Genomic DNA, 13,086 nt, shown 5'->3' with positions numbered 1-13,086 from the left:
ACATAAATTCCCCCCCCCCCCCCCCCCCCCCCCCCCCCCCCCCTTACTTTAGCACTTTAACTATACGGGTGTTTGTTTATCCCCTAATTTAATTTGAAGTGACTTTAATTATCCCTTAAAGGGTGACGTGGCAAAATTTGTATCACCAACTTTCTATAAGCGCGTGAGACAGAAAAAAAACAAAAGGCTAACACATGTCATCTTTTTATTGGACGACATATTTAATAACTTATTTTACTAATTTTTAAACATTTTATTTTTCAATTAACTTCTCTTCTCTGTAGTTTTTTTTTTTTTTGGTCATCTTCCTCTTCCTTTCTTTTCTTTTCTCAAGACTCTTTCTCTTTCTTATTCTTTTCATTCAGTTCAAGGTAAACATTTACTCATTTATTCCCAACTGTAACTTTTTCCACATTTTTTCTTCTTCTTTTCTTTTCTGTTTTTAATTGGTTTTTTTTCTGTTTTTCTTTGACAAATTTTTTTGGTGTTTGATTCATTGACACCATTTTCGATATAAAAAAAGATTATTAGATCTATGAGTTTAAAGAGTTATCAAAAAAAAAAAATCCGATTTCCACTAAAAAAAAATCAAAGATATTGTTGGCAAAAAATTGATTGTGGAGATTTCGTCCAATTCATTGAATTTTCCAGGAAGGTGGTATGATGTAACTAAAAACTGAACTGGAAATGCAATTGAAATTTGAATTATAATTTGTAGATTGAGGGGTAAATTCATCGATGGGTTTAGTTTTTGGATCAATTTTAGATATAATCATGGTGGGTGTAGGAGTTGTTGGTTTAATGTGGAAATTGATGTCTACAAATGGAATATTGAATCCTATTTTCTTACGAAAAAAAAAGAAAATTGGAGATTTTTTTTTTATTTTTTACATAAAGAGAAAATTATTATATAATGGAAGAAGAAAAGTTGAAGAAAATTTCACTATAAAAAGAAGAGTTGTTGTTGAGAAGGTGACACATTGGGAAAGACAATTAGTGATGAAATTTTTATTATTATGGAGATTTAAGTAATTAATTAGAAATTTAGTTAATATACGCGTGGACGAATAAAAACGCGTGTGACTCAACAACACCCAGCCTTCAACTGGGCTAGTGATGGGAGGGTTGAAAAAAAACACTTAAAAGATGTTAAGGGGGGTATTTAAACACCCGTATAGTTAAAGTGCTAAAGTAAGTTATGTGGACAAGTTCAGGGGGGATTTTGTGTCTTTTCCCTTATCTATTTAATAACTTTTAGGATTTATCTATCCATTTGTTTTTTTTTTTTTTAAAATAAATCTTGAGTTGAAATTCAAATTGTGATTATAAAAGTTAAATATCACTATTTTAAAATTATTGAGATTAAGCGGGTCAAATTGGGCGGGTCAAGACCCAACCCATTTTTTAGCCCATTTGAGCCCAAAGTAAATTTGGGCGGATCAAGACCCAACCCGATTTCTATTTCAACCCATTTTAATATCTCTAATTTCAACCCAACACGCCAATTTGACACCCCTACTAAAAATATTATGATAAAAATGGAATCATCGTCTTTAATGATATTTACAGGACACGACTTCAAGATCATGACTCCAATACTGATATCGAAGACCGAATGACAAACTAAAAAAAAAGGTAAGGGTGTGGGGGTGGGGGGTCCTCATTTGCTTTATTACTCCTATCTTTTATTACTACCTTTTTGGGATAATAAGAAGCATGCACTGTAAAGCTCTCTTGGCAGACAATACTGAAAATTCCTCTAAAGTCCATATTTTGTTCCCTTATTGCGCCAGCTTTTTAATTTATTTAATTTTTCAAAAAAGGAAAAGATAATAGATAAATAAAATTTCTTTTTTAGTTTTTCAAAAATAAATTTAGGGAAAAAAGGTTTCCATATTTTTTTCCAAGTTCAGAAACAAGAGTAGTAGAAAACTTATTTATTTTTAATGATAACTATGTTTGTTCAAATAACAAATCATTTAAAAACTTAATCTATTATGATAAAAATATGTTTTATATATAATTATGTCTTATTAATATATATGTAAAAAAAAAGATATTTCTAACTTAAGAAAGAATTATCGATGTAAATAAATACATAAAATTTTGATTGTTTTTAAAAAAAATAATGGAAAGTTGGAAATAAGGTTTGGTAAATGTGAAATTTATATTTCTTGCTTTAAGTATTTTTTTTTACTTTATTTTTTTGTCACAAAGTATGGTGTCAAAACTAACAAGTGTCACTCTTAATACTCCTAGAAGAATGTTTAATTTTTTTTAATTATCAATATTTAATTTGATCCTTTACTAATAATTTACACTTGGAGGTTGAGTTTTTATATTTTTTTAACTAATTGGTTTTTTAAATTTTGAAATGTCAATTTTATTCATATGTGGTGTGCAACCGGCCAAGCCGTCCACTTCATTTGGAGTTTTATATTATTTAAATTCCTAATCATATGAAAGCTTTGTGAGAATTATCTTAATTTTTATAATTTAAATTTAAAGTATTAGTAAGATAACTGTTTATTTTTATTGACTTGTGTATGATGTAAAGGTGTTGGTCTTTTCTTTTTCAATCCTAGGATGATGTATATTTTAGGTATTTAGTATTTAAACTTTACGAATTCGATTAATTTGAATTTAGCGGAATAGATTCATCGAAGGAGTAAAGAGTTCCCTAATATATATTTTATTCTAAAAGTTTTAAATTCAAACTTATTTATTATAGAAGAATTTCAACTATCGTACTATATTTCTCTCTAATCAATAGATACATAATTATCATTTCATCGTAGTAAATTGGTCATTAGATTTGGTGAAAATATTTGGTGGCGGTAAAGTTTTATCGTATTGTCATTGTGGTGTACGTAACGAAGAAATCAGAATTTAAAGTTATGAATTTGAAACTCTATTGGTTTAAAGTTATCGAGTTCTAAATTTATAATTTGTACATAATTAATGAATTTTTTAAAATATAAATACATAATTTGAATCAAAATTATTATATTAGCTGAATTCATAACTGAAGGTTAGCTCCGCTCTTGAATTTATGTGTCAATTGTATATTTATTAATATTCACTTGTTACATATCGATAACTACAATCTATTACAACTAGGCGGATAATTTTGGGATTCCTTTGTGCTAAGTGAAAAGCTCATGGGTAATTTTTTTTATTTTTCATCTTGGTATTCGATAACATATTAAAATCCAACTAAATTTGAATTTGCACCAGAAAGTCATATATTAGGGGTACATCACTCCCTAACAAAGACGACTCTGAACTCAAGGAAACTTGAACCTGAAACTTCTTGATTAACGATAAATGAGTACTTATCACTCTACTACAACCCTCATCGGTGGATAAAAGTTTTAGTTTGACCAGTTGGAATGATTGGAAAAAAGTTTAGTCAAACTTATTCAGTTGTCAAAGGATCTCTTTTATTTAAATTAAGCTCTACTTTTCATGGATCAAAGTTTTAACTTCAAGTCAATTGATTTTACTTTCCTTTTTGTCTTAGTTGAATATTCATACTAAAGTTTGATAAATATAGATTTGTGTATTATTGAGCTTATTTAAAAGGTTATATTTTTAATATAATATTTTTTATATTCAGAGTTTGAATTTGAAATTCTTACGTAATAAAGGTGAAGAAATCTCAATCATCCTATGACAATTCTAATAAGTCAATTTACTTTACTTGAAATTACATAAAGGAAATAACTTTAATTTTAGTTTACTAATACACCACCTTTAATTTAAAGTTCCCAAGGAGTTCTTGATTATCTTTTCTTCAATCATGTGCAATATAATAGTAAAGGATTATATGTATCGAGTATTTATATCAAGCAAATCAATAATGCAAAGTTTGTATTTTTGTACGTATATATTTTTTAACACTTATCGAAATTAAATAATATGCATTTTCAGTTAGATTTATTGATCTTAAGTTTTAATTATTTAATCAAAAACAACTATAAACGTTGGTGCATATAAATATTTTATTGTAACCTTTAGTTTTTGTCAAAATATTTTGTATGTTTGTTTGATTTTAAAAAATATGTAATATTGATCTTGTTCTCTTTCGACGAATATTTACCATCTTTAATAATAACTTTAAAAAGAATAATTGGTTGTACAATCATAATTATAGCAAAAATAATTCTATGCAAATTCTTTCATTTTTTTTGTTTGGAGTATAATCATTTGGTATCTGACTTTTACTAACCTAATTACTTCATATATGTGCCTCGCAACACTAATAAAGGAAACACACTTACTATCATGTGTTTTTTATTTCCACAACTCGAGACCTTCATCCATTCTGTCATACTCCTTTATGATCTTTAAGATCTTCTTTTCATCACAAAATTAGCCCCTCATCCAAATTTACGATTTCAATATTTTTGATATAATAAAAACAATAATCTGAATAAATGATATCCTTATAAAGGTTACACTATATTATCAAAAGTTGCAATTATACCCAAAAGTGATTAGAAAATAATTTATATCTATGATTTTGTAATGTTTTTAATATCTTATTTAAAAGTCTTTTTCTTTAAAATCTATATAGATGGGCAAGGACGAAAAGTCGGTTGGATATCCGTTAATGGAGACCAACCACTTTTGGCCTACTCCCAGGTGTCTTCCAAAAATATTATATACAAAATCCAGTCAATTATGTATAGTTAATTTATTTCTAACTTATAAATGAGTTGTATTTTCTTGAATGTAGAATGTACAAATTCAAAATCTCAAATCGGCCTTTAGAAAGTTTTGAGCAACTCCATGAGTCGATTTGAGACGGAAAAAAAATCTTGCAACAATAAATAAGATTAGAAATATGATTGTTCAGTGGATATTAATATGTAGTTCTGATGATATATGAAATAATCTAAACAATCACATTAAAAATCTTACTAATGAACAAATTTAATCGATGAGGAATAAAACTATTCTCTAATATTGTGTATTTCGATTCCAATCCAACTATGAAAAAAAGAAAAAAGGAAGAAAAAAAAGTACCAACATTAAACAAAATTCACATGAAAGCACCATGTGGAAGACCAATTTATTTAATTTTTGGAGTGAAGAAAAAGCATGTTTGTGACATTGATAGAGTTCCTATTTCATTTTAGGGAAAAAGAGAAAATGACATAAACCAGCCATGTTTTTGTGTTTTTTTTTTTCCAATCAATTTTCATAAATCAAATCCAGAACATATTTTGAAAATTTGAATTTTCAGATGATTTTTGTTTAATTATATTATATTTATGTCTTTTTTTTCTTTTTAACAAATATATTTAAGTATGTGCGGTCAGTAATCCAAAGCAATGAGCTGATTGATGTTAATATATCACACATCATATTGGAGCGATATGAAATGGAGATTTGTATCCGGTATTTTGTATGATGAAAATGTGTCATCAAGACTTAAAGGTAAGTTCTATAGAGTGGTGGTTAGACCAACTATGTTGTATGAGAAGGAGTATTGGTCTAGCAAAACTGAGAATTATGAGATGAATGTGTGGGCATATCAGGAGAGATAAGATTTGGAATGACAAGATGAGAGCGACTATGTGAAAAAAGGAGACTGTGATGGTTCAAACATGTGCAGATGCCGTAGTAAGGAAGTGAAGGCTGACCATGGTGGCCCTGAAGAAATGGAGAGGTAGACCTAAAAAGTCGTGGTGTTTAAGTAGGATATGACTCTACTTCAATTTACCGATAACACGTCCCTTGATTGACGAGTGTGAAGGTTGAATATCAAGAGAGGATTAGTAAGTTGTCGAGCGTATATCTTTATCATATCATGAGTATTAATATTATTTTTACTTTTGCTTATTCATTAATCTTTGGTATTTTACCTGATTGTTTTTAGTATTATTTTCATATTTGCTTAATCATTGATCTTGAGTATTACTTGATTGTTTCTTTCACTTCGTTTATCTTATTATTTTGTTATTGTTACTTTTTTTCCATCTCTTCTACTGTCGATGATCAATTGAAAACAATCTTCATATCCTCATAAGGTAATATATATATGTACACTTTATCCTCTTTAGATTTTATTTATGAAATTATATTGAATATATTAGGGATAAGGGTCTGAAAAATACCCCAACTTTGGTCGGATTTGCTGTTGCGATACTAAACTTTCATGAGGACCTATTACCCCCTAGACTATTTAATACCGTATTTTTTACCCCCTGAACTATTTAATAGTGTATTTTAAAGGTATATATGTGTCCACGTGGACACATTACTATTTATAATTTTGCATTATTTTTTATGTCCACGTGGGCAAATATATATGTTTAAAATACGGTATTAAATAGTCTAGGGGGTAATAGGTCCTCATGAAAGTTTAGTATCGCAACAACAAATCCGACCAAAGTTGGAGTATTTTTCAGACCCTTATCCCTAATATATTCAATATAATTTCATAAATAAAATCTAAAGAGGATAAAGTGTACATATATATATTACCTTATGAGGATATGAAGATTGTTTTCAATTGATCATCGACAGTAGAAGAGATGGAAAAAAAGTAACAATAACAAAATAATAAGATAAACGAAGTGAAAGAAACAATCAAGTAATACTCAAGATCAATGATTAAGCAAATATGAAAATAATACTAAAAACAATCAGGTAAAATACCAAAGATTAATGAATAAGCAAAAGTAAAAATAATATTAATACTCATGATATGATAAAGATATACGCTCGACAACTTACTAATCCTCTCTTGATATTCAACCTTCACACTCGTCAATCAAGGGACGTGTTATCGGTAAATTGAAGTAGAGTCATATCCTACTTAAACACCACGACTTTTTAGGTCTACCTCTCCATTTCTTCAGGGCCACCATGGTCAGCCTTCACTTCCTTACTACGGCATCTGCACATGTTTGAACCATCACAGTCTCCTTTTTTCACATAGTCGCTCTCATCTTGTCATTCCAAATCTTATCTCTCCTGATATGCCCACACATTCATCTCATAATTCTCAGTTTTGCTAGACCAATACTCATTATTATTATTATTGTGATAATATATTTACTAGATTTAAAAGAGAGTATAAGAAAGAAATTGGAAAAAACCTTGAAGGATGTTGCTGACCTAATTACTCCAACTAGGAATTATAATTCTTGAATTGATCTTAATAAAGAAATTCAAATATTATTTTCCTCATTTGATTTTTTTTTCCCTTTAAAATCATGCCAAGCCAGGAAGACTATTTTTTAAAAATGTTTAGTTTAAATTTGATTTTTGAGTGAGAAGACAATTCAAAATTGCATTTGACTTCACAATGTTGAACATAATTTTTGACTAGACCATATAATGATTTTTATTTTCTTAATATAACTTTTCTTGAAAAATGTTCTATGACAAAAAAAGGGAAGAAATATATTGTTGAATAAAGTTATTTCATACTTATATTCACGTAATAAATAAGTATTTAGAAAAATAGTACTTAAGACGTACATAAGCTTATCAGAACATTATCTTAGACACAAGCATTTTGTGTTAATGCAGATTTCGAGAAGGATCACACTCAAGATATGTCACGTAGATAATTTACTTTAACACAAACATCAATAAATGATTTTGTGATTTTAATCCATTATTTATACGCCACACAAATATAATTTCTTCGTTGCTCCAAAATCCATTTTCAGAATTCGGAAAAGGGCCACATCCTTTGTCCCAAAAGAATATAATATAGACAATCTGCTCTGTCGCAAATATCAATGATTGATTTCACGACTCGAATCTATGACTTATAGGTCATATGAATATAGCTTCAACATATTAATTTAAACGAATAACAACACACAAAAAATCACCAACAACAGAACAAGAAGTGTAACTATCTATGCTTCGTCGTATTTCCTTCATGCTCAAGAAAATAGTCCTACACCAAGAAGTGTAATGTAGTCAACGTAATCTCGACAAAAATATTTCGCTAATGTTATGACTCAGATAAGACTAATATAAATTACGTGATGACAACTTTACCATTTCTCCAAAGTTTCGATTAAACCCTATTTTACCAAAAAAAAAAAAAAAACTAGAAAAAGAAAGTAGCCAAAAAAGAAAACAAGAATGACCGTGCCTCCCTTCTTCATCTGTCAAAAGGCTCAATTTTTTTCATCATTTCAATATCTTCTTCTCCACAGTTTCTCTCTCTACACCTCTGTCTCCATAAAAATATATAAATTTATCTGAATTTCTTCCTCTTTTTGTTCTTGATTTTCGTATATATACCGTCTCTTTGTATATCTGCAAAAAAAAAAGAATATCAAAAAAATATTTACAGTACAATCATTTTCCAGGCAAAGGGAGAAAAGGGGAGGTCCAAAATATACAATCTTGGAACCCCATTACTCCAATTATTCACTTCCTTTTTGGTGTAGCCCTTTTTCATATTTGGCCAGCTTTGCATAACCCCTTTTTCTTCTGTGTTTTGAATACCCTTTTGGTTTTTCTTCTCTGTGGAGGGAGAGTTTTTGCTGCATAGATCTCTCTGTAGAGGAGGAATAGGTGTGTTTTCTCAATCATTTTGAGGGTTTTTGATCATTTGGGGTTTTTTGATTGTCCTTGCCCAGATCTTGTTTTTGTGAATTGAATTGATGTGATGTGTTTATTTTGGTCTAATTGTTTTGTTGTTGTTGTTTTTGAATAATCAGATGAGTAAAGATCTGTGCTTTAGTTTAGTTTTGAGGTATTGAGGAATTTGATTAATTTATATGCTGAATTTTGTTTGATCTGTTCATTCTATTGGGTGATTACATATGAACTCTTTTGTTTAAATTTGTCAAATGGGGTTTAGGAGAATGGTCATTTGACTTTTTTTTTGTTAAAATGTGTGAATTTTGGATGAGTATGTTTGATTATTAGGTGATCTTACAAAAGATCATTACTTTCTGGTGTATGTTATGTACGAGGAATTTAGATGTTTATCATGAGTCTTTTTAGTTTCAGTGAATCCCTAATTTGTGTTGATGAACTGATTATTGAGTTTTTGAATGGAGCGGAATGGCTATTGAGGATTCATGTAGCTGATCCCAGCTTAGCTTAAGCTGGGATCAAGGTCTACTAGTAGTTGCTTAGATTGGGATATAGGGCAGTTCAGTTAATAAGCATGCAATGTTGCTGATGTGACAATGCTTCTCTGCGTCCTCGATACTTTGTCTCATTCAGAGCATAGCTGGTTCAATGAGCATAGAGGAAGATATGTTAATTGAGGATGTTTGTTGTATATCTTTTACTGGTTTCTCAATTGTTTGGAATTTGTAGTGAATTAATGTTGGTGATGGATTTACTGATAGGATTATTTCAAACAGAGAATTCTATAGGAAGTTACCAAAAGCAGAAGACGGAGGAACTTTTAAAGAGTATAAGAGAGCCAAAGGAAAACTAAGAAGGCTATGAGTAAAGCTTGAGGGGAAGCTCAAGATGGCTTGTACCAAAAGTTAGGGACACGAGAAGGGGAGAAAGACACGTTTAAACTAGCATGATTGATTGATAAAAAGGATAAGGATTTAAACATGGGGAAGTGTATTGAAGATGATTCTCACCAAGTGTTGATAGTAGATAGGTCAACTAGAGATAGAGAGTTGATCACTTGTTCAACTCGAACCAAAAGAATAACATTTTGGACCTCCACACATCCGTGCACGATAGAAACTGTAGTTACACTCGTAGAATTAGGCCGACAGGGGTAAATGATGCCATGAGAAATATGAGGACCTTTTTTTTTTAAACTTGGTAACTTTGTATTATATCACAAGACAATACATGGGTTGTATTGAAACCTTATATACAAGAGTACTCCTCACTTCACTTCTCTATGGTTAAATTGAATGAGAAATATGAGGACTAGAAAAGCGTGTTGGCATAATAGTATTCCCGCATGGGTATGAAAGTGTTTTGGAGAGGTTGGAGTATAATAACTAACCAAGCTATTCAATGCTATACTAAGAAGTGGTGAATGCCCAACGAGTGGAAAAAGAGTATTTTGATTTCAAGGGGATGAGGTAGATCTAAAATCACATGGAAGGACGTTGTCTCAAAAGACTTGCAATTTCTAGAAATAAATGCAGACTTAGTCACTTAGCTAAAGATAGGTTATAATGGAAGATATAGATCTCTACTAGTTGAGAAAAGGTTTTGGTCTTGTTAGTATGTTGATTTTGAGCTTATTGCTTTTGTAGGATATTTGACCTTATCATAGATTTATTTATATATAATTTATTTCTCTTTTATTCTTTTGGTATGGTGATGACATGATTTGAGCTTAAACGGGAAAAAACTTGGTCGGTGAGGATTCATAAAGCTGATTCCAACTTGTGTGGGATTGACACGTAGTAGTAGTAGTAGTAGTACTTGTAGTATGATTTCTAGCTTCTAAATAAGTTTTGTGGAACAAACATTGGGAAGTTGAAGAAACTGTATCATGGCTTCAATGTGAAGAACTTTCTGTTTGAGGATTGATTTGTTCTTATGAAGATTTCATTCTGATGTGTTACTGTAAACATCAATTTATTTCCTAATTTTGTTGCATTTTCAATTTGGTCTATATTCCACTAATACTTATTACTCTCATTTTCCATTGTACAGTTGGTTTTGTCAGAATATTGAGATAGCTGAGGTTAGGAGCTTCAGCATTCCAGTTCCCTTTGTTGAAAGAAGTGGTAACAAGGAGGACTTTGCACAATGTCTAGCTCTGTGAAAACTTTGGATCCTGCATTTCAGGGTGCAGGTCAAAGAGTGTATCCTTAACTGAGTTTGGTTCGTTGGTATTTCTGGAATTCGTACAATTTACAGGAAGCTGTAAGGTGTTTAGTTGCGGTCTGACTGTTTAGTAGTTCTTGTAATTTTATCTTAATTATTTATAAGTTAAACTTGGTCTGCTCGGAAAATTTGAAGTTCAGTTTCAACTTAACTTTATCTAGAGGGACTGAAATTTGGAGAATTGAGGATTTCCAACCAGTTCCTTTGCCAAAATCTGATTATGGTAAATTTTACTCCGGAGATTCATACATCATCTTGCAGGTACATATATTGATATATAAGTTTTTGGTTTATTTTACACTGTGCTATCTTTACGGAATGTTTGCATTTATATTTCAGACAACTTCAGGAAAGGGTGGTGCTTATTTGTATGATATACATTTCTGGCTTGGAAAGGATACTAGTCAGGTATGAACTCAGTTTCATTCTTCCTTATAGATTTAGCTTATGTTATTTTTCTGTTTTTTAAAGTGGATGCTTTGTTAGGATGAAGCTGGAACTGCAGCTATCAAAACAGTGGAACTTGATGTGGTCCTTGGAGGGCGAGCAGTACAGTATCGAGAAGTCCAAGGTCACGAAACTGACAAATTTTTGTCATACTTTAAACCATGTATTATACCTCTGGAGGGTGGTGTTGCATCTGGGTTCAAGAAACCAGAGGAGGAAGAATTTGAAACAAGGCTGTATATTTGCAAGGGTAAACGAGTAGTAAGGATGAAGCAGGTTCGTCTTAACAACTTGTGTGTGAGATCCTCAGGACTGACGTAGTTTATTTGAATTGTGGTTGAATTGATTATAACCGAGTTGAAAATATTGTCAGGTTCCATTCTCCCGGTCCTCTCTAAATCATGATGATGTGTTCATTCTGGACACTAAAGACAAGATATATCAATTCAATGGTGCAAACTCCAATATCCAAGAAAGGGCCAAATCATTGGAAGTTATTCAGTTTTTGAAGGAAAAATATCATGAGGGGACATGTGATGTTGCAATTGTTGGTACGTAAAACCCATGGAAAATTATACGAGAAGTGGATCAAGTTGAATATATTTCTGCACTCTCTTTATCTTAATTTAACTGGTGTTGTTTGAATCTGATTGGTGAAAGGGTTATCTGCCCTTAGTTCTGGTATATTTTGTTTCTATATCTTGCAACTAATACTTAAGCATTTGGTAGCATTTCAAGCTATGTTGCTCGGACTCTTCAAAAATGTCCCCAGGTGAGTGTCGGATCCTTCAAAAGTAGTTTATTTTTGGAGGATTCGACACGTATGCGGCAACATTTTTGGAGAGTCCGAGCAACTTAGATTTCAAGTGTACTTTCATATGAAAAGTAACTGCCTAATATCATTCTTAACTTTTGTTATTTTGACCATCAAAATCAAAGTAGGATGCTGATATTGGGATGGATGGAGCAAGTACTATTTTTATATAATATTTGAAAGTTTTCTCAAATGTGTTCCGAGATACTATGCTTATAAAAAAAAATGTGTTCCTAGATATTATGCTTAAAACCTTTGGTGGAAAGTTTTCAGATAGTGTTCTCCATGGAATGCTTCTATGCTTTTAAGCATATTATGTGTGCCGCAATTGATTTGATTCATGAGAACAATGAATAAAATATTTCAAAATGTGCAAAAGATGTGATTAATAAATTTGGGCGAATTTTTTTTTTACGTGAATGCTTCTTCTTGTGGGAGAGTAATTTTTTATATCTTTGCTAATAGATATTGTGGGAGAGAATCATTTGATTCAACTAATAGGTGGAACTAAACTGCTTACATCCATGAAAAAGATCTGATCAACCAAGATAGGGAACACACATTAAAACTTTGAAAGCTAAAGGGGGAATAATCTATCATTATGATGTCAATACCATGCAGATTGGGTTGGATAGATTCAATATGTGTGTTTATCCGTCATGTGTGGCGTCAAACATATCACTCTTTTGTTACTTCCCTAAATTTTTGCGAAATAACTCTGAGTTTGACTACTCCTCCTTACTTTTCTTATGTATATCTCAGATGATGGAAATTTGCAAGCTGAGTCTGATTCTGGATCATTCTGGGTTTTGTTTGGTGGATTTGCTCCAATTAGCAAAAAGGTTATTACTGAAGATGATATTGTTCCCGAGAAGACACCTCCTAAACTTAGCAGGTATTGTTGCCTCCTTTTATCTTATGTTTGTTATTAGGTTGGTGACTAAATTGTTACTTGTTAGTAATTCATATTGGCAACCTTGAGTCCCATTTTTTTTTTTGGGGGGGGGGGGGGGGGG

At 31.0% G+C, this 13,086-nt stretch overlaps 1 protein-coding gene across 1 annotated transcript in view; it reads left to right on the top strand.

The window, feature by feature from the left end:
• The first annotated feature begins 8,156 nt into the window (after positions 1 to 8,156).
• Positions 8,157 to 13,086, top strand: part of LOC102603517 (villin-2) — a 14,985-nt gene continuing 10,055 nt past the window's right edge. The window contains exons 1-7 of the mRNA XM_006350122.2: positions 8,157 to 8,556; positions 10,636 to 10,787; positions 10,971 to 11,070; positions 11,149 to 11,217; positions 11,296 to 11,532; positions 11,630 to 11,807; positions 12,833 to 12,965. Coding sequence (XP_006350184.1) covers positions 10,732 to 10,787; positions 10,971 to 11,070; positions 11,149 to 11,217; positions 11,296 to 11,532; positions 11,630 to 11,807; positions 12,833 to 12,965 — 773 coding nt within the window. The 5' untranslated portion in view covers positions 8,157 to 8,556; positions 10,636 to 10,731. The remainder of the gene's footprint in view (positions 8,557 to 10,635; positions 10,788 to 10,970; positions 11,071 to 11,148; positions 11,218 to 11,295; positions 11,533 to 11,629; positions 11,808 to 12,832; positions 12,966 to 13,086) is intronic.

The sequence above is a fragment of the Solanum tuberosum genome, unplaced genomic scaffold (genome assembly GCF_000226075.1).
Source record: "Solanum tuberosum cultivar DM 1-3 516 R44 unplaced genomic scaffold, SolTub_3.0 scf00118, whole genome shotgun sequence".
Lineage (NCBI taxonomy): Eukaryota > Viridiplantae > Streptophyta > Magnoliopsida > Solanales > Solanaceae > Solanum > Solanum tuberosum.
The sequence above is the reverse complement of the archived record's forward strand: the minus strand, read 5'-3'. Positions and strand labels throughout refer to the sequence as shown.